The 20,278-nt window shown below is 29.6% G+C and overlaps 1 protein-coding gene across 33 annotated transcripts in view; it reads left to right on the forward strand.

The window, feature by feature from the left end:
- The window catches only part of LOC145279894 (DISP complex protein LRCH3-like), a 338,958-nt gene that overhangs the window by 225,042 nt on the left and 93,638 nt on the right, over positions 1–20,278 (forward strand). For 11 of the 33 annotated variants that reach the window (XM_080131416.1, XM_080131423.1, XM_080131401.1 and 8 more), the window contains one exon: positions 7,432–7,790. In XM_080131416.1, the coding sequence (XP_079987542.1) occupies positions 7,432–7,790 (359 nt within the window). Of the gene's footprint in view, positions 1–7,431; positions 7,791–12,177; positions 12,235–15,901; positions 15,992–20,278 lie in introns of all 33 variants that reach the window. The other 22 variants (XM_080131413.1, XM_080131402.1, XM_080131395.1 and 19 more) reach the window with 3 other exon arrangements.

A 20,278-nucleotide genomic window follows, 5' to 3' on the forward strand; every position in this document is an offset into this window, starting at 1 on the left:
AACTTGAAGTGGTAGTACCAGTAAGGGTTAAATAGATTGTATTATTTAGAGACGATTTACAAAATATATGCCTATACAATGTATTGATATTCAAATCATTTGTATACAAAATAGACTTTATTCAACATTTGAAAATATTCGGAACTTGATGCATGAAATCTGTAAACAAAAATGGAGCCAAAATCAAGTAAGCTGAAAAGCATTGATATGTGATAAAACAACCTTGGTGGGTCAAATAAAGGATTCAGTTTGAAATTCCTAAGTTAATGACAAAAGGCATTTGCTGAAGGGTACAACAACCAAAGCGTTAAAATAAGAATGAAGATGGAAGAAAACCTGTAAATAATACCTTATTGCAGAAATATTATTAAATACTAAATAATTAATGTTATAAACTGATTTAGTTCATTTAAGATAGAAATAAGTTGTAATCATAAATTTTTCTTACATCATTATTGAAAAATTAGCAGTTTGTAATGTGCATTTTATTATACAAAAGTTAATTATTTCAATTAATTTGACTTATCCTTTCAATTTCATTATAAATTTGCTTGTCAAGACATGCCCTTCTAATTACTTTCTCAATTTATGACAGCTCCAATAATAGTTATAAAAAGTAAAAGGTTTGATTCTAAAGATCCCCTTTTTTAAAATAATTTTTGTTTTACTTCAAATTGAGAAAATTTTATTCATGAATATTTATAACTTTGAAAAATGCTATTCAATATTAAAAGAAATAACACATCTGTATATTAACATAATAGTTAACCAATGATTATTGAGGTAATATTTATTTTAAAGATTAGAATATTTTCATTAGTAAATGTTTTCCAAAATGTTGCTATTTGTATAAAAGGAGTCTGGAAACATTTGAAACTTTGTAATGACTAGCCCTGAATCTGTTTTATATGAATTTGTTTTTCCTCACAAGATGTCATTTAGTGTATTGCCTAATGCATTTGTGTGATTATTCCAACAATGTAATTCATCATGTATTTTGGCCATTTCTTTTTTTTTCAGTGCAACTTGGGAAACTTTTTAAGCCATATTTTCCAAATCTTTTTTTGCCATAAATTGATCTTAGAACTTAGGCCATATATCCTTGTTATTTCATTTCCATGTATACTATCAATTTTTTATTTTTTTATTTTTTTGTAAAATCTCCAAAAACTATAGATTTATGTTAAATGAGTAAAATATATGTAAAAAAAAAACATTCCATAAAGTTTTATGAACCTGAATGTTTAATTTATGTAAATTTGCAGGGCATTAACAAAAAATTCCCATGGCAATTTTTTGTTATAAAACTCTCAAGTAAGCTTAACAAGTGTAATAATTTAAAGAAATCAAATAAAAAAAAAAAAGTATATCAAAATACATTCTAAATGTTCAAATAAATTCATGAAACCTCTGTACCATAAGTTTGCTCTAAATTATCTTTTGATCAAAAACCTGACCACATACATGCATATTCGCTTCAGCAATGAACACCACTCTTTGTCTTAAAAAGATTAATTAGTTTCTACAATCTTAATTTTTGTCTTGATATATCAGTATTCAGCATATTATGAAGAAACAAAAACAAATAATGGTTGATTTTTTTTTTTTTACAAGGTAGTCACCACTTATCAAGGCCCGGAGGCCACTCAGGGATAAGGGTTATTGTGTGTGCAGTACGTTAGTAGTGGAGATTTGATAAAGTGTCTTAAGGGGGCGGTTCATCAGGAATTTGTTTATGTTGGACTTAAAGTCATCCAGGTCAGATGGGAAACAGGCAAACGGAACAGTTTCACAGGCATGTACTTCTAAGAAAGCTTTGTTCATGGAATCTACATTTTGGTTTTGGTACAGATAAAGAGTGGGGAAAATTTTTGACAGTAATTTCAGCTAGACGGCTGTTTTTCGTGAAAGATTGGCGAGGGGGGACCAGAGATTGGAACTCAGACGAGCACTTGCCATGGAAGTAACGATAAAACAAAGACAGGCTCGCAACGTCTTTCCTGTGGGAGAGAAATTGCAGGGAAGAGAAAAAGGCATCCCCCACTAAGCCTATTTTGTACTCTGTCAAGGCAGGATAGGCTGTTTTTAGCAGCTCCTGCCCAGATGTGGCAGCAGTACTCCATCCTTGGACGTACTTGGCTTTTATATAGAGAATTGCATCAGCAGTGAGATATCTTCTGGAGTGATAGAAGGATCCTACCATTTTTCCAGTGACCTTAGCAACTGACTAGATGTGTGTGTTCCATTTCAGGTCAGGAGTAAAGGTCAAGCTCAGAAGCTTATCAAAACATGGAGCTTCCTCGAGATGAGAGCCATCCATTTCAATTGATGCCAGATGGGGATCAGAGCGTTGATGATGTGAAGATAGGAGCTTGGTTTTAGATGCATTAAAAGTAACCAGCCACCTCTTCCCCCACTGTACCATGCGCTCGAGGTCAGAGGGAACTTTGTCATTTACGGCCTTTGATGTGTTGCCATAGATGGTTGTCATCATCATAGATGTCAATGAATCATTTAAGTATGTGTTTTGGGAGATCATTGATGTAGATCAGGAAGAGAATTCTGAGGGACTCCAGCATTAATACTGAGGGCCTCTGATTTCTGCCTATCAACCACTACTCTTATGAGCCTATCAGAGAGAAATGATTTAATGATTGAGAAAACATTTCCAATTATACCGTAGCTGGAAATCTTGTGAAGTAGACCCTTATGCCATACCTTATCGAAGGCCTTTGATATGTTAAGAGCAATTGCCCTAGAAAGGAAGCCTTTGTCAAGAGATTCACTAATCCTATGAGATTTCTAACAAATTTTGATGTGCATCTAATTTTAAGTGAATGATTACTGAAGTTTAAAAGAAAAGTGAAACTCCTCTAAACATAGCATTTTTGAATGAGAGTTGTAGGTTGACAGTAATTGAAAGTTGGCAGTGGGTTGATCAGCAGAAGTTAGAACTCCTTGAAAATTACTATTTCTACTGCATTGCCAGGAAAACAAGTATGTCCCAACTGATGTTCTCTGCTAATACCTCAACCTAAAGTGCCAGCTGTCCATCTTATTTCGGCAACATTAATTTTTTGAGTGGGTGACTCCAGCAGACAGCTAAGGACATGGGCAATACCCATCAACGAAGGCTTTGTGACGTGATGAAATTGCAACCATTTTTTTTACGACTTTGCTTAAGACCACAGTGCATGGGTCACCATGATTCAAGATGTGGGGCAGACCAGAGTGAATGCTTTTGTTTGATGTTTTGTTTATAGGCATTGTTGTATAAATATATTTACGTTATTTGAACTATCCCATTATGAGAGAAGAACTCTATAGATAGAGCAGAGATTCCATCTTGTTAGGATTCAAACAGCCTGTTCACTAAGTATATTTTTGAACTTGATTAAAACTTTAAATGTCTGAATGTATTTCAGTTATTTATTCAACTCAGTTTGTGAAGTTCAAAAAGAAATTTGGCTATTGTTTCCTGAGGTTGCTGGTGTTTGGTAGCAAGAATATGTAGCAAACATCTCCTTTATAAAAATCTTGTTTAGAACTTCCAGCATCTTTTCATAACTTTCTGCATCAGCAAAATATTGCAAAGATATGTTTATTTGGCAACATAATTTACTAGAAGCTTTGTCTTTACATTCTTCAATAAAGTTCATAAATATTTTTTTTGCCAGTATCCATAATTTTCACAGCAGTAAGTGAACATGTAGGCAAAGGATAACTTTCATATGAAAAAATCTGACCTGAATAAATTGCCATAATTAAAATAGCTTTACATATTTAAAGTTTTATTCAGCTGAAAAGTATGTGTATAGAACAGTTTGAAGAACCTTGCTCACTGACATTATAAAAGCCTGAGTGAATGAATTGGATGCCATGCCAAATAGATCTGACAGAAATCACAGCTGTCATAAAGAATGGCGATTCCTTAACAACTTTCTGCAAAAGTATTAGAAAAATGTTTTGAATCAACAATTAAGAAAAAAAAAAACTTTAGTTTATGCTGTTGAATTAATTTCAATAGTATCTACAAAAGTAAGCAAAGATTAATATAATTAAAGTTTTTTTTGTTTTTTTTTACTTTTGATGCAGAATTAAATAAACATGTTATGATTTAAGGATTTTAAAGATAATTTTTGTTTATACAAATTAAAAAATATTATTAAAGTGGTACTTGGATTTGCATATTTTTTAATTTTAACTATTAAAATATTTATAAAAAATACAAGTTTTTTTCTCTCCCCACAACTGTTTTATAAATAAACAAATATGTGAATATTTTTGGATGAAGCAGTGATCATTTAAAAATTCAACCTCTCTGGAAAATTTAAGTAAGACTTAATTAAATAATATTTTTAAACTTGATAATATAATAAATTCCTAACCATTTGGAAATATATATGCAGAAAATTTGTTTATAGAAATATTTTAGGAATATAATAAACTAACAACCATTTTTTTAAGTTGTCTATAATAAATCTTAACTATTTATTTGTATTGAAAATCTACTTAGTTTTTTTACAAAATTTGTTGGGTGACAGGAATAGGAATAATCTGTAAAAAAAAAAAAGAAAAAAAAGCTATGATATACAAATCCCTCCCCTTTTCTAAGAGCTAGATTTTTTAGTTAAAAAAACAAACAAAAAGCAAAATATTTCAATACAAGGAGGAAAGGAGACAATTGCCAAATTAATTTAAAAAAAAATGTCTGTTTTATTTTTTTAATGATTGAAACTTAAAATATTGTTTTAATAAATCTGAGGAATAATTAGTTTAGTTTGTTTTATACTTTTAATTTTTGTTTAGATAATTTCTCAAATGATAGAAGCTTTGTTTTCTGGTTATAGTTAAAAAAATTTGAAAACTTGACACTTCATCACAATATCTGAAGAAAAAAAAAGGCAATAAAATTGGATTATTATAAAGATTTTATCAAAGATAATGTTATTAAAACATCAGTTTCAAAGAAAAATTATTTCTTACAAAAAATTTGTGTAGATTTTGTTTTTAGTTTCTGGATTATTTATGAAAAATGTAAAAACACATTTCTAATATCAGTTTTAATTCAGACAGCTTTTTTATTTCAATTTTATCACAAAATAAAAAAAACAAAAACAATTGGATAAAACTTCAGATATAAACAGATCGGTTTAATTTCTGTCAACTTATAACACATTTCATTTAATTTGTAAGTACAAATTGAAAAAAATTTTTAACCATTAGTTTACTGTGAGTATATGTTATCTAATATATAAAGTTCATAAAATTAATTTAATAAATAAGATACAATAATAAAATCAATGTTATATTTTGTCTGAGTAAAATTATTTCTTCTAATTGCCTGTACAATTTGAGCAAACACATAGAAGAGGCATTTCTTGCAAGGATAAATGATCAGACAACTAATGTCAATCAAAAATCGTTTGACTTAATCAAAAGTGAATTAAAAGAAAGCATGAATTAGAGTTATTTATGGTAACATCAGCAAATGTCATATTAAGGTTAGATCATGAAAGAACTGTGCAGAAAGAATTTACCTGTGATAGGAGCTATTTACTGAGAATATTAATTCTGAAATAATTGTTTATATTCTCGGAACAGTTAAAAAATACCTAATAATATATACTTTTTAGAGTAGGAAAATCACTGGTACAAGAAAAAAACAAAACAACACATAAACTATCTTCCATTAAAATTATTTTTTTTTTGTACAAATAATCTAAGTAATATTTAATTTATTAATTAATTTTAGCTTGCTTACTTAATTACTTTAAAAATGAAATCTGTTACCAACAAGCATGTTTCAATATCGCACATACTCATACTGTCTATACTTTATCTATATGCAAGAAAATTTTTTATAAACTAATAAAGGAATTTTTAGATGAATCAACATGATTAACCGCCTTTATAAAATGGATATATCTTCATCCAAAGATGCAATAATGAGAATAATGCAGCATTTATTCCAAATAATTTATTTACAACAAACATCAAATAATTTATTTACAATGATTTAACAAAAGAATTTGTTTTTATTAAAATGATAGACCATTTAAAAATGCTCACCAAAACGCAATATATGATTTTTAATCAAAAATTAGTTTTCATGAATTTAACTTCAAAATATTTATACATATGTTTACAAAGCAAAATATTTACCATTAAATTACCCAAGACAGTCTGGATGTGCTGCTAAAATAAAGAAACAAACCAAATGACCATAGAATGTAAATTAAAATGAATGTTAGTGATTTTTTTTCTCTCTCCATAAATCGGTCACTTTATAAATTTGACAGTAATATAACAGACTTTCTCTAATTGAAAAAAGATTTCTTGACCTAAAGTCAGGCATTTACTGCTTCAATTTGTCTATTATAAAAAATTGTGTGAATGTGTGCGTCTGTTTTTATTTCTATTTATCTGCCCACCAACATTAAACTGTCAATTTTTCCATAGAAAACTCTGATGCATACACCTTTTTCCCTCCCCTATTTTCTTAATATATTTAAAAAATTTAGGGGTTTCTCTTTTTTTCTTAACAAAACACTTTTAGATATTCACTAACATGTATCCCTCCCCTATTTACATGTTACTGAGTATATCAAAGATTTGAGTTTTACCTCTTTTTGATATTGCAAACATCGGATTTTACACCACATATAGATATCCTGTGCAAAAAATCTATTGATAATATTTTCTTATGCTTCCCTAAATAATAATTCGTGTATGTGTGGGGGAGGGAGCAATAAAATTCTAATGTTATGTAGATCTGTTATTGTGTCAACAAACATATCAATATTTAGTGAAAACAAACTACTGATTTGCTTTCACTCTGATTGGATTTAAAACGTTTCTCATCTTTTAAGGAGTTTGAACAAAAGGTAGTCATTTTAACTGTTTTACAATAAATCTGTTTAATTATTCTTGAAACAAAGTTGAATTTAAGGTCTTTACCCAGATCCTAGCATTTTTGACCATCCGAGAGTTTGTGACAAGGAAGAGATTATAAAGGAAGTTCCAGAAATATTTGGAATGAAATCGATGACAGCAAGAGAAAATAACTTATCTGATTAAATAATGATTTAGTCAAATAATAAGTTATCTTCACTTTTGAAAGTTAACATTTTTTTAAACTACATTTTTGTTTGCATTAAAACTATAAAAATACTTTTCTACAATAACAAGTTAGCATAATGTAAAATTGGAATCGTATTAAACTTTTATTTAACTTGAGATTGTTGTATAAAGAAACCCCAATTTTCTTATTTTATCTATCAAACTAATATTTTTTTTATTATAATTTTAAAATTTTTACAGTATTGTTTAATCCTTTTATTTTTACTTTTATAACTTAAGAAAAAAATGACCTGGCTTACATTTAAATTCTAAATATTTTCTATTTGTTTCTTTTGCTGTTTAAAATAGGAGTTACAAAGGCAAAAATCAGATTATGAACGGCGGAAAAAGCACGCTGAGCAGCTTCGAATGAAGCAAGAAGAAGAAGAACGTGAAGAAACACGTCGGGCTGCTATAAAGTTCCAAGAACGTGTTCTGATTGAGCAGCAACGGGAGCAAGAAGAAGCAGCAGCTCGGCAAAAGGAGCAGGAAGAAAAGCTTGAAATGGAGGAAGAGATTGAACGTCAGAAACAATTGGCTCAGCAAGAAATTGAAGAGGCTAAAAAGCGAGAGGAGGCTGCAAAATTGAAGCAAGCGGAAGAGGAAAAGAGACAAGAGATGATCAAGAAAGAGAAAGAAGAAACTGCAGCCAAATCTAAAACGGAGAAGTATGTATTGCTAAACATTTTCTCTATTTATAAACGTTTTTTTAATCTTTTAAAATCAATACAGAAAATATATGAATCGCTGTTATGGCTGTTAAACTAATTGTATAGAAATGCTTTAAAATAGATGATTCTCTTTTGATCGTTGATCAGTAATTTCTAACGTTCTGTTTTATTGAAATGCTTTTTATATTGATAATCAAATTACTCTTTTTTTTTATTGTTCAAAATTTATAAAAAAATTTAATAAAAAATGTCTTGGTTGATACAGACATTTCTTGTCCATGTTTATTGCTTCACTTGTCTATCAATGCTACAACGACACAATTTCTACCGTCTAAGAGATTGAAGAACTTCTCATTAAGACACTCATTAAAAATAATTATGGAAATGATGAAATTTAATCAAAAATTTTCCTGCCTTCAATTTAGTGCCTACTTTGGTTTTCACAGCATTTTCACAGTTGGATGATTTCCTTTATTACTTGTAACACACATTTCATGAGATTTTATGTTTGTTGAGAAATCTATATCATTTGTCAATAAATAATGAGCAGTCAACAATTCCCCCACTATCAAACAATCATGAGGTTATTTGTATGGCAACCGAGAAGGCTAACATGCTTGCCAGTCGGTTTGCCTGAAACTCCACATTGGACCCAGCAAACCACTCCCTCCCTGACTTTCCTTTGCAGACAGACGCCACACTAGAGGATCTGAAAATCACTCCTTCTCAGGTGCATGGTATCATAAAAACCTAGAAACCTTGAAAGCATGTGGACCCGATCTCATCCGAGATGTACTATTAAAAAAATGCTCTGTTGAGGTTACTCCAGTTTTCTCCAAATTTTATAACAAATGCCTTAACGAATCTTGCTTTTCTGATTGCTGAAAAACTGATTCTATGGTACCAGTTTTCAAGAATTCTGGCGAAAGAGCTGACCCATTAAATTATCGTCCCGTTAACCTCCTCCCGCTTTTCACCAAAATATTTGAATCCATAATTATTCAAGCTCTAGTCGATCACCTTACAGCTGACTGAAAATCAATATGGATTTAGGCAACCCTGCTCCACAGCAAATATCTTAACTGTAATCTCTGAACATATATACCATTTAGTGGACTAAGCAGGGGAGGGTAGAACGTTAGCCTTAGATATATATAAAGCTTCTGACAGGGTATGGCATGATGAACTTCTCAGGAAAATCAGATCATATGGTATCACTGGAAGAATACATAATGTAATTAAATCCTTAAGTATAAGAAAAATCCAGGTTGTCCGTTACGGTTGTACATGTAAACAATATGATATAAATGCGAGAGTACCTCAAGGGTCTATCCTTGGATCTTTATTATTCCTAATATTCATAAATGACCTCCCTGATAAAATTGTCTTTGAGATGGGTATATTTGCTGATAACACTATGCCCTATAACAGGCACGAGGGGAAAAAATGAACACATACCTAAGGAAATGGCAGAAACACTAGAGGAAGACCTCCAATCTGTAGTTGAATGGGGACAAAAATGGATGTTTACATTCAATGCTGCCAAGACTAAGCTTGTTTCTTTTAATAATTATCAAAAAACCTTTTATACTACCAATAGTAATGGCCAAAAGCACATTACCTGAAAGTACTTCTTTTAAACTCCTTGGCCTAATGTTCACAGGGAACAGGAGTTAGAACAGATACATTGAGAGCATTCCCAAGGCTGCTGCGAGGAAGGTGGGCTCTCTCTCTATTGTGCTAAAAAGCTACTCTTGCGTGAAAGTATCCTGTACCTCTATAAGGCCACCATTCACCCATGTATGGAGTACTGTTGTCACATTTGGGCTGCTTCATCTGCTACTTGTCTCTCACTCCTGGACAGGGTTCAAAAGAGAGTCCACCTGATAAGTCCTGAACTGTCATTTAAGCTTCAGCCTCTGTCCCATTGACGAGATGTTGCATCCCTCTGTCTGTTCTGCAAGTATTTTAATGCTGAATGCTCTGATGAACTACAAGCACTTGTACCCCCTTGATGTAATTACCTCTGACAAACCTAACAAGCAGCTAAATCCCACCCCTTCACAGGAGAGATCCCCAGATGTAAGAAAACCGTCTACTCCAATAGTTTCTTCCCCAGAACTGCTAGATTTTGAAACTCCTTTCTGAGATTCTGCTTTTCCAACTGTACTGACATGCAGAAGTTCAAGTGTAATGTGAACAGACATCTTGCTGCTCATCTCCCTTCATAACATCCCTGCAATATGTCCCCGATAGTAGCCCCCTACTTCTAAGTGGCACTGTGCCTTGGTTAGGATGAAAATTGAATAATAAAAAAACAAAACAAATAAAAAAACAAAACTTGTGTGCTTTTCTTTCTTGTAAAAGCAATCACATGCAAAATTCAATTGTGAACATGTTTAAGTCCACAAACAACTTGGTTACATTTATAACCATAAACCTAGTTAACACTGGACATAATGGAACATGTTTCATGCATACTTCATTTGCAATGTTTTTTTTATTATTTTAAGGAATTAGGAATCACCCCATCAAATTTTTCATATAAGGCAAATGCAATTTTATTTGAGTGACAGACTACTTCTCTTTCAATGTTAATCATTGTAGTGATGTGCAACACTAGACATTCACAATTTACCTCAATTGAGAAATAATAAGTTTCTAAGTTAAATATAATATAGTGTCCTGATGAGAAGTAAACCAAATCTATCACATGACAAATAATTCTTGCTGTATTATTCAAAAAGTTAAAAATAATTTCAACTTTCTTTACAAAAGTTTTACTCAACAGCAATATAATTTCATTATTCACTAAACAAGACTTAATCATAACTTTTTATCAGTCAATAACTGTTGGAAATCTTATTTTTTCTGGTTGTATTGCAATAATCTCAGCTCTATCTACAAACTTGAATGTTGTCTCAGTAAAGGACTGTGTATTTGACAAACATTAACCACAATAAATTTTTATATCAAAAATAAACTAGTAAATAAAAAAAAAAATAATCTGCTTAGTCTTGGTGTGTTTTCAACTATTTTCTTTTGCTTTTTAGTGGTTATTATTAACAAACAGTAAAATGTGCTGCTATAGTTTTACAGTTGGTAAATACTGTTAAAAAGTAAAAGAAAAACTAAGTCCTGTCTTATAATGATGATTTGATGAATCAAATTGAAACTGTGAAAATATAGAACAAGAAACTTCTGGAACATATATACTTTAATTTGACTGGAATTCCAAGTAGACTATTCAGAATAGGAGGGGAAGGGGTGAAGCCTCTTAAAACAAATGGAAAAAAAAAACTATCATTTAATAACATTTTCCTTAATGAAACGAGCAACAGATGCAAATGATACAATCCTAATTGTCACGACTAATCAGATAGCAGTTATTTTACTCTACCAAACAAGATGCATTTTAAATTCAATTCTTATTCTGTAGTGACTTTAAAATCTTTGTGTTATATTGAAATAAATAAGACAAGAAAAGATTTTATTTTAATGATGCAAAAGAAACATTTATTTTGCCCCCCCCCCTCAATTGTTTGGTACGTTAGCTATATAAAATGGTAATTTAGCACATTTGTATCACTTGCACTTTTCTGTTTTACATGAACATATTAGAAATGTTGAATTGGAGAGTATTTTTTAAACCATTTAGAATTTTTATTATAAAAACAATTTTAATATGATATGAGTATTTATATGATTTATCGCTAACAAAAGATTTTAGGAAAATTCTGAAAGATTTCACTTAAATAGGAAAATTGCTCTCACAAAAAGAAAAAAAGAATATATCAATATTAATGTTAATTAGTTGTATTACTAGTAAAAATTTACTTTGTTTTACATTACTCTGAGAGGTAATTCAAATGCAATATTTGAATCTTTCATTTTGACAGCATTTTCTTGTTTCATAAATAATGTATGCAATGAACTTGAATATAATAGTATGCATGTTTAAGTTGTAAGTATCAACAACAGTATGGTTGCCAAAGAAACATGAATCTAAAAATAAGAGTAGACCACTTTCACCATTCAATTTCTTATGTATCTTCACAAACTGTTTCCACTCATTGCAAAATAATTACTAGATTCATCAGTAAAATTGAGAGTAAAAAGGTTTAGAAGTTTTTCCTGTAGCTATAACAGTTAATAGGTATGCAAACAGTTGAAATAACTTGGCCGTCATCTTGATCACATCACAGCTAATCAAAATTGGTACAATTTGCTGTACACAAGGTATTTTACAAAACTAAAAACAAAAGGTATTCAAATAAAATCCTAAAATGAAATACCAAAAATCAGGTTTCGTATTTACTCCAACATCTGCACATTCATTATTCCACTTGTTTACTTTCTGGCCTAATTATTTTCCTTCTGCAAGAATCCACAAAGAAGCACCCAAGCTGAAGCGGACACCTCCTGTAGATAACTGCCTCAGGTATTGTGTAATCTGTCTGCTGGTTGCTTTTTTTAAAAAACAAATATTTTCTTTTTAATAATATCCATGAATCTTGCTCACCTACGATTGATTCTTTGATCAACATGATTTTTTCCTTTCCATAAACCAAATGTTTTGATTGTACTTTTTGGTTTGACTTTCTGATTGTTCTTAATAATCACAAACGTGTTCAAAAGTAAAGTTATTCAAATGAACATAATCAGATTTGTTGAATGAAATTTCTTTAAAAAATTGGTATCAAGTGAAAATTAAAAACAGATTCTAATTTATCTCTACTTCATATTTTTTAACGCTTTACATAGTTTTCTATTTTTTTTTTTTAAGACCAGATTTTTTTTTTTAGAATTTTCATGTAGATTAAATTCCACATGAGTTTTATAACTAGTAACCATATTTTTTTTTTTTTTTTTTAACTAGTAACCATATTTTTTTATAAAATTGATGTTTTGTCCAATGATGTTCAATCTTAAAAGTAGAATTTAAAATTCTATTTTTGAAAACTCAGTTGTAAAGAAAGTATATTTAGATGATAAGGCTGTTGAAGTTGTTCCAAAGTTTTGTTACTTTGGTGATTCCATTAGAGCACAGGGAGGGTCTGGTGTTAGTGTGATAGCAGGAGTTAGAAATGATTCAGGGAATTTCTGTCTTTATTAACTAGCAGAATGTTATCACTATTTCCTCGAGATCTAAACCTGCAGATTCTTCGTTTGGGAAAAGTGAGAGTCTGTCAGGCATGTGTATGCATGTTTAGATATAACTTCAAAGGAAGATTAAATCTGAACAGTATAGGTAGATACTCACAAAACAGGAGACTTTTATGGTATGGCCATATTTAAAATGAGTGTTTTTAAGGTAGAAGTCAGTTGGCCATATAAGGCCAAAAGAAACCATTTTCTATATTAATAAAATTATAAAACAACTTAGTGTATTATATATTATTTTTATTTTTGGGAAATCTTTTTGAAATGCGGCTTCGTAATTTGTGTATTCATTTTATGTCAGACTGTTACCCTCATCTTCATAGTTGTTAGTATCTCACCATGTTTTGGCCAATTAATCCTCTGGAATGTTTTGGGTAAGATTGAAACTGCTATCTTCAGACAATGCTCACCTGGAACCATAGAGATTCAATGTTTCTATCCACTGTGCGATGCATTGTCTGAAGATAGCAGTTTCAATCCTACCAAAGGCAGGCCAGAGGGTTAGTTGGCCAAAATGTGAAGCAACAACTATGGGAGGAAATAATTACTACGGATACAGTTACAAGATTCAGCATTCCTATCCTATTGCAGTTAACCATCTGGAAAAGGTCAGTTAGATGAAACGTCATGAAACAACAACTATGAAGATGAGGATAACAGTCCGCAACAAAACATGAATACACAACTTAATGTGTCTTTTCTTGCATTGACATAACTTTTATAATTACTTTTATTTTTTTTTTATTTACTATCGATACAAATATTTATTTAAATCTATGCAATATGCTTAAAACAAAACACTTTTAAACTCTTATTTCAAAATTCAATTTTGAAATTAAATATATCTGAATGCATTTCGATTATTTGTAAACTAGTGTTTTAATATTTTGTTAATAGTTGAAAACAAAAACGAATGAATTATCCCCCTCCCCCATTTTTTAAAAAGAATTCGAAAGCGTTTAAATTGTTAAGTACGAAGTCCTTTTTAGCTTTAAATTTCTTAGCACATCTATATTCATTAAAAGATTGACAATTAAATAATTGTATAAATAGATTAAAATATTTCCATAATAAATTATAATTTTATGTGATTATCAAACGGTACTGTGATCATTAAATTAAAATAATGTTTGTAAGTCATTTTCCAAATTTCTCTTTTATTCATTTATTCAAATTGAAACCAAGAAAACATGTTTGTGGTTTTGAGATTCACATTTTATTCACTGGTTGTTTTGATTGTTAATGATTAATCCTCTTGCTTCAGCTGACATATGAATGTGACCCTTTTCCATCAGCTCATGGCGCAATATCTTACTCTCTTGCACCTGTTTATTAAAAATGGCTCTGGATAGTTTCTTAAAATGAAATCTTTTAGAACAAACATTGCCAAGGATGACTTCCTTTTTTTAGTTTGATTAACTAATCTCTTTATTATTACATTGAAACGGTGGTTTTATTTTCGTTTTATGTTTATTGCTTATGCAAATGAGTTATCACATGCAAATAATTAAATCATGTGAATATTTAAAAGAAAATATGCTTATTGTTTTGTGAATATTCTTGATATTCTGCACCTAATTGTTTAGGATGTAACATAAGTAGTATTTAATGTTGAAGACCCAACACTTTTTAATAGCCAAGGTTAAACAATTCTGTGTCTTTTAAGCATTTCCTCATTTTGGGAGATGCCAGAAGGAATCGGATCAAAAATACACTTTGATCAGAATACCTAATATAAAAATAAAACAATTCATACAAAAATTTCCTATTCTGAAAATAGTTAAAATCTTTTTACTGGCTGATTAATTTTAAGAAAGAAAATTTAAAGATTTAAAGATAAATATTGGCCACCAATATATTAATGTTTGGCAAATAGTTGTCATATCTTTCTAAAATTGTGGTTAACTGTAAAGATTTCAATTTTGAAGCTGAACAATTTCAGATCTTTCAACCCAATTTTCCAGTTTACTTTTGTTTTACTTGTGTGTTTTAACAATGTTTTCGTTTTCAAATGCACCATTTTTGGGGTTTTCACTGACATTAAAATGCATGATTAACAATAAATGCACAGCTGGTATAAAACTTAATCAAATTGAATAGCATAAGACATCTTTTATTTATTTATTTATTTTTTTTCAGACTATGTTAATTTAACATTTATTAAAGTTATAAATGTTCTAATGCCGGTTTTCTCTGTTGAATTTTACTTTAAAAACAAATGCTACATTAAAAAATTGTCATTTCATGTGATCAATCAAATACTGAATAAGGCTAATTTTATATCCCGAACAGTTTAATTTTAAAAAGTACTGAATCAAAGTAGGAAATGTCTCCACGACTAGGGATGGGTGGGGGAGCAGCTTGTGTCTAATTGATTATATTGTTTTGGCATTAAATAATCCAAAAGATTGACATGCCTTTATGATGCACAAAGCAAATTTAAATTTGAAAAAGTTGTAAGTAATAATCTATATGAACTATTTTAAATATTTTACTTTTTTTCATTTTATGCTGACTAACTAAAAAGATTTAATTTTTTTGTTTTGTTGTAACGTTTATTTGTGATTAGCAAAAGCAAGTTACCAATATTTTATTTCCTGTTAAATATTTGCAACCCACTCTTGAAATGATTGATTTGACAAATTGAAATTCCTTTTTTATTTTTAATTCAGAATATTTGTATGCTTTATTAATTTTTTTGTCCCAATCTAATTTTTTTATGGAGAAGCAAAATCATCAATTTTCTTCTCCTTTTTATTTTGATGGCCAACTTATTATTTCCTTGTAATTTCTAATCCCTTTTCTAGTGATGACCTCCCCTCTGTCATCACTGTCTATATGACCATTATTTTCCTGCAATGTTATTCGCTGTAACATCTTTATCATCTTCTGTTCTGCTCTCAAAGAGATACTGCATGAATCTCGTCTGCCTACGTTTTTTCCAGCTTTATACATCTGCCTTTGACGGATTTCTATGAGAACTCTACTGAATATGACTACGAAAGCATGGATTCTTCCTCCAGCATGCTTTATAGGTACGGTTACTAATACAGTTGGTACAGTCGTTTCCCAAAACTTTGTAGCCTAGAATCACTTGCTTCATTGTTATTCCACTTTTCTGCTTAATTCTATGCTCTAACCCAACGAAACTGTTTGCCATTGCTCACAATGTTTTTTCTTTGTTGTCATGAGAAAAAAATGTTTGATAATCACAATACATAATTTTTACGATGTATGCATTTGTTCAGTTTAATTTTATTTACCAGTAAAGAATAGCATTTTATGCAAATAAGGTTAATGTTTCATGATTCGAAAACTAGTGTAAAACATTTGTTATGCAATCAAATAAGTGTTAGAGATAGAAGTGGGCAGTCCTAGTTAATAGCATTCAAATGATAAAACTTAATGATAAAAAGTTGAGCAACTGAAACAGATCAAACAATAGTCATATTAGTATATAGCCAAATATCTAATATTCACATTGATGATTTTTTATTGCATTAGATGTCATTCTGCCTCAAGTTTAAAAAAATTATTTTTCCCCTTTTTCTTTCCTTTTTCCTTTTCTTTTTCTCATTTTCTCAGTACTGCTCTGAATCAAAAATTCTTCTAAAGTAAAATAAATTTGGAACGTTTCTAAAGAAATCAGTAAAGATAAAATTGGAATCCTTATCAAACTGGCAAGCTTCAGAGTTTGGTGTTAGCAATAAAAAATGAAGCCAAAAGTAGAAATAGTAGTAAAAAAAAAAAAAGGACGCTTATGTAGCTGTATTTTTATCCACTCATCACCTTCTTTTCATAGGTACTTTTATCACGATGAACTATTGTTTGGTTTTCATAATTTACTATTTTTACTTAAACATTCTTTCCCAAGTGTATTGTTGATGATTAGTTTTGTTGTTTCTCTCAAGTTATGCATGCCATTCACCCACATTTTTTACCTGTGTTGTCTATATAAAGTAGTTGGCCATTTTTTTCTTAAGTATTCTCATCAGCATGCCATATTGTTAAATCTATAAACCTCCTCCTTTTTAATGTCACCTATATGTGGTAGATTTTAATCTTTTAGTGTTAGTATTAATCCTGTTTCCCCAATGGTTGCCCTTTCTAGTATCTTTTACTTTTTGAAAACAATTACACGTTGCAATGTAATTTAGTATGTATTTACCTTTCTATCAGTTTAATTGGATTTGTAAATAAGTTTACTTTTGTCTTATATTTAATATATTATTTTTAGTATTTTCTTTTTTGCATGAATATTTCCATTTTTTTATATACGTTTTTAATTTAAACAACTATGACAATTATAGGATAGGTCAGTTTCAGTTCATTAACCTTATGCCACCTATTTATAATCTCTCAAAAAAGGTAAAACCTTTTTGAGAGATTATAAATCTATAATTTGTTTGAAAGATATTCAAACTTATTGCACTTGGAGTCATTAAAATTTTAGTTTTTTTTAAAATCCGATGTGAATTATATATATATTTATTATTGTTTATTTAGCATCATAACCAATTCAGTGTACGAAAATGAAAAATCCCTTCAATTTCAACATGTGATAACTCATTTTTTGGGTTATTTTGTTAAATTTGGATGTAAAAAAATTATTCTTTTATCTTTTTGTATATACAATTCTTTCTATTATGTAATTAATAGTCCCCCCCCCCCCAGGTTATGTCAAATTAGGTTACTGTTTTCAGTAACGGGTGATTGATTTGTGTTTTTCAACATGCATATGAAAAGAGTCATTCCTCAATATAGTGGTTTTAAATTGACTTTTAGAAATAAGATCCAAGTTGTAAACTTTAATGAATTAAACTCTTACCCTATTATCAAATTGTTTCCATTTGGTTTTATATCGTCCAAAATCTAAGGATATTTTTTTGTTGATTTATCAAAAGAAAAATCTAACTTGATCTCAAATGTGCTAGGAATCATTAAAAATATTCAATTTGTTAGCTGTTGAAATAAATTTGATATTAACAATGTTGCACTTGTCGTTTTTGTACATTAGGATTTTGTTTAGGTTGGTCTATCTAATAATTGTTTTCATTAATTTTCATTTACTACAAGGTTTTATAAGGATTTCTCCCTTTAAATAATTGAAGATAACATTTTTTGTAAAAATTGTCTTTTGGACACATGATAAAATTAAAAAAAATCTTTTTTAACAAACTTTGAATTGTTGTAATTCAGTTGACCAAAATATATTTGGTATCATTGTTTGTTTTGCAATGATCTATTCAAAGTATTTTTTTTTAAATTTTATTTTTTAATATATATATAATGAAAATAAAGTTTTAGATTGAGATAGCTATTACCTAATTTAACACTGCTATTCTGACTATATTTCTTTTTTTTCTTTATTCTCTATTTCATGACAAATTGATTTTGAATTTTTAATGATAAAACTAGTTAGGTTATGATTTTATTTCTATTTTGTTTAGTTGAAATGATTTGTAAAGTTTTTGTTTTACTGAGATTATTATAAATGGGTTTCATATTTGGAGAAAGATACTAAGCATGCATTATTTTATAATTAAATTTCACTTTCAAAAATTTATAATGGTAGTCATCTTTTTATTGGGAAAGGTAAATAAAATTTGTTCCCCAAAAATATGAAATTTTATTCAATTTATTTTTGTAAAAAATCACTGAATGCTTTTGAAAAACATTAACAATTAAGCTATTTTTGTATAAAGTTTTTCATGCAGGAAATGCTTAATGCCTCTTTTAGTATCTTTTTACCATATTAAAGTCCAGCTGCTGCAACATTTATAATCAATGTCAGTTTTTTGCATTTGCTTTTTATAACATTTTCTTTTGTTCAAACTTGATTCACCAACTACACAGTCCTCATTGTATTATTGCAAATTTCAGAAACGTCCCTGTTGGAAATGGATTATGAATTATTTCAATTAGTTTTTTTAGTTAAATGAGTACAACAACAAATATACCTTTGTATATTGTACTTAATGCATGTATTTCAAGTGGGAAAATACTCTCAAACATAACAATAATGCAGATATGTTCTTCGGTAATTTATGAAATGAAATTTGCAAAAAAACAGGCATACCATATTTCCCAACACATTTTTTGTCTATAAAATAAAACCATCAAAAAAGGCAGGACAGATATAAGCAATTTTAGAGATGGAGTTCATTTTTTAAAAATGTTTTTATATAAAAATTTTTTACTACTGTCTGATGGATAATCATAGAGTGGTGGTATTGGTCTGGCTTCCAAGAAATGTAGAGATTACAAGAAACTAAAAGATTTACAAAAGTAGCAGTTAAAATGACAATGATTGCTTTTAAACTTCTATTCACAAATTATATAACTAAGATCATACAATATATGAAAATAAAATCACAACAAATTATACAAATATCAATCAACCGTTGACTTGGAAAACCTTATTGAAGATAAGTCAGAATTGAACATACACATCTAAAACACATATGACAAAAAACTATATTTCTGTGCATCTCTTGTAATGCTCACAAACATATTCTAATGGACTCTAAAAAGTGTGAGGTATACCCACATACTATTATGTGCCAGGCATCATTGTGGATTATAAGTTACATTGAATCATCAAAATTTGTGTTTCTGAATGTTTGAGATGAGGATTATTTGTATTCTACAGACTATTGTTCTCACCTTGAGCGGTATTTTCATAAGGTTTCAGTTGATGTAGCCTGAAGAAGTTTGGAGATTGAAGATTCAATCTTCAGTGTGAGTTACACTCCAAATACAATTGTGAATTAAGACTTTTACCCAATCATGGCTGATGGAATGAGAGCAGGCTACTTCCATGTATTAAGTAAAGGGTTCCATTCAAATTTGAAGGTTGCATCAATCGAATGTTATGAAAATAATACTTCAGATGAGAACAGTAGTCCAAAGAATCCAAATAATATGAATTAAGATTTGGTTCAAATGGAGATTTTTAATTTGCAAGACAAAATAATTGTGTGAAAAGGTGAGATGATAAAGCCTGGAAGGTGGACATCCCAGAACTGCACATGACTATACTTCATCCTGACAGAGACCACCTCAACAATGGCTTATATTCTGCCAGACTGATTTTTGTATGAAATAATCATGAGGGCAGGGGCAGACGTAAGACATGTAGACATTCATGATGCTTTTCATAAATTTGCTTACCTCTCAAATAAATCACTTCCAATTTCTATAGAATAAAGTAAAGATACAATTAAATAACATGAAAAAAAAAGTCTACTGTCTTGCTGTAAACAATTTGTGGCTTCTTTCTAGTGTGTTTAATATGAAGTTGTTGTTACCCCCAAACGCAA

Source organism: Euprymna scolopes, chromosome 7 (assembly GCF_053919585.1).
Source record: "Euprymna scolopes isolate OS-2025 chromosome 7, ASM5391958v1, whole genome shotgun sequence".
Lineage (NCBI taxonomy): Eukaryota > Metazoa > Mollusca > Cephalopoda > Sepiida > Sepiolidae > Euprymna > Euprymna scolopes.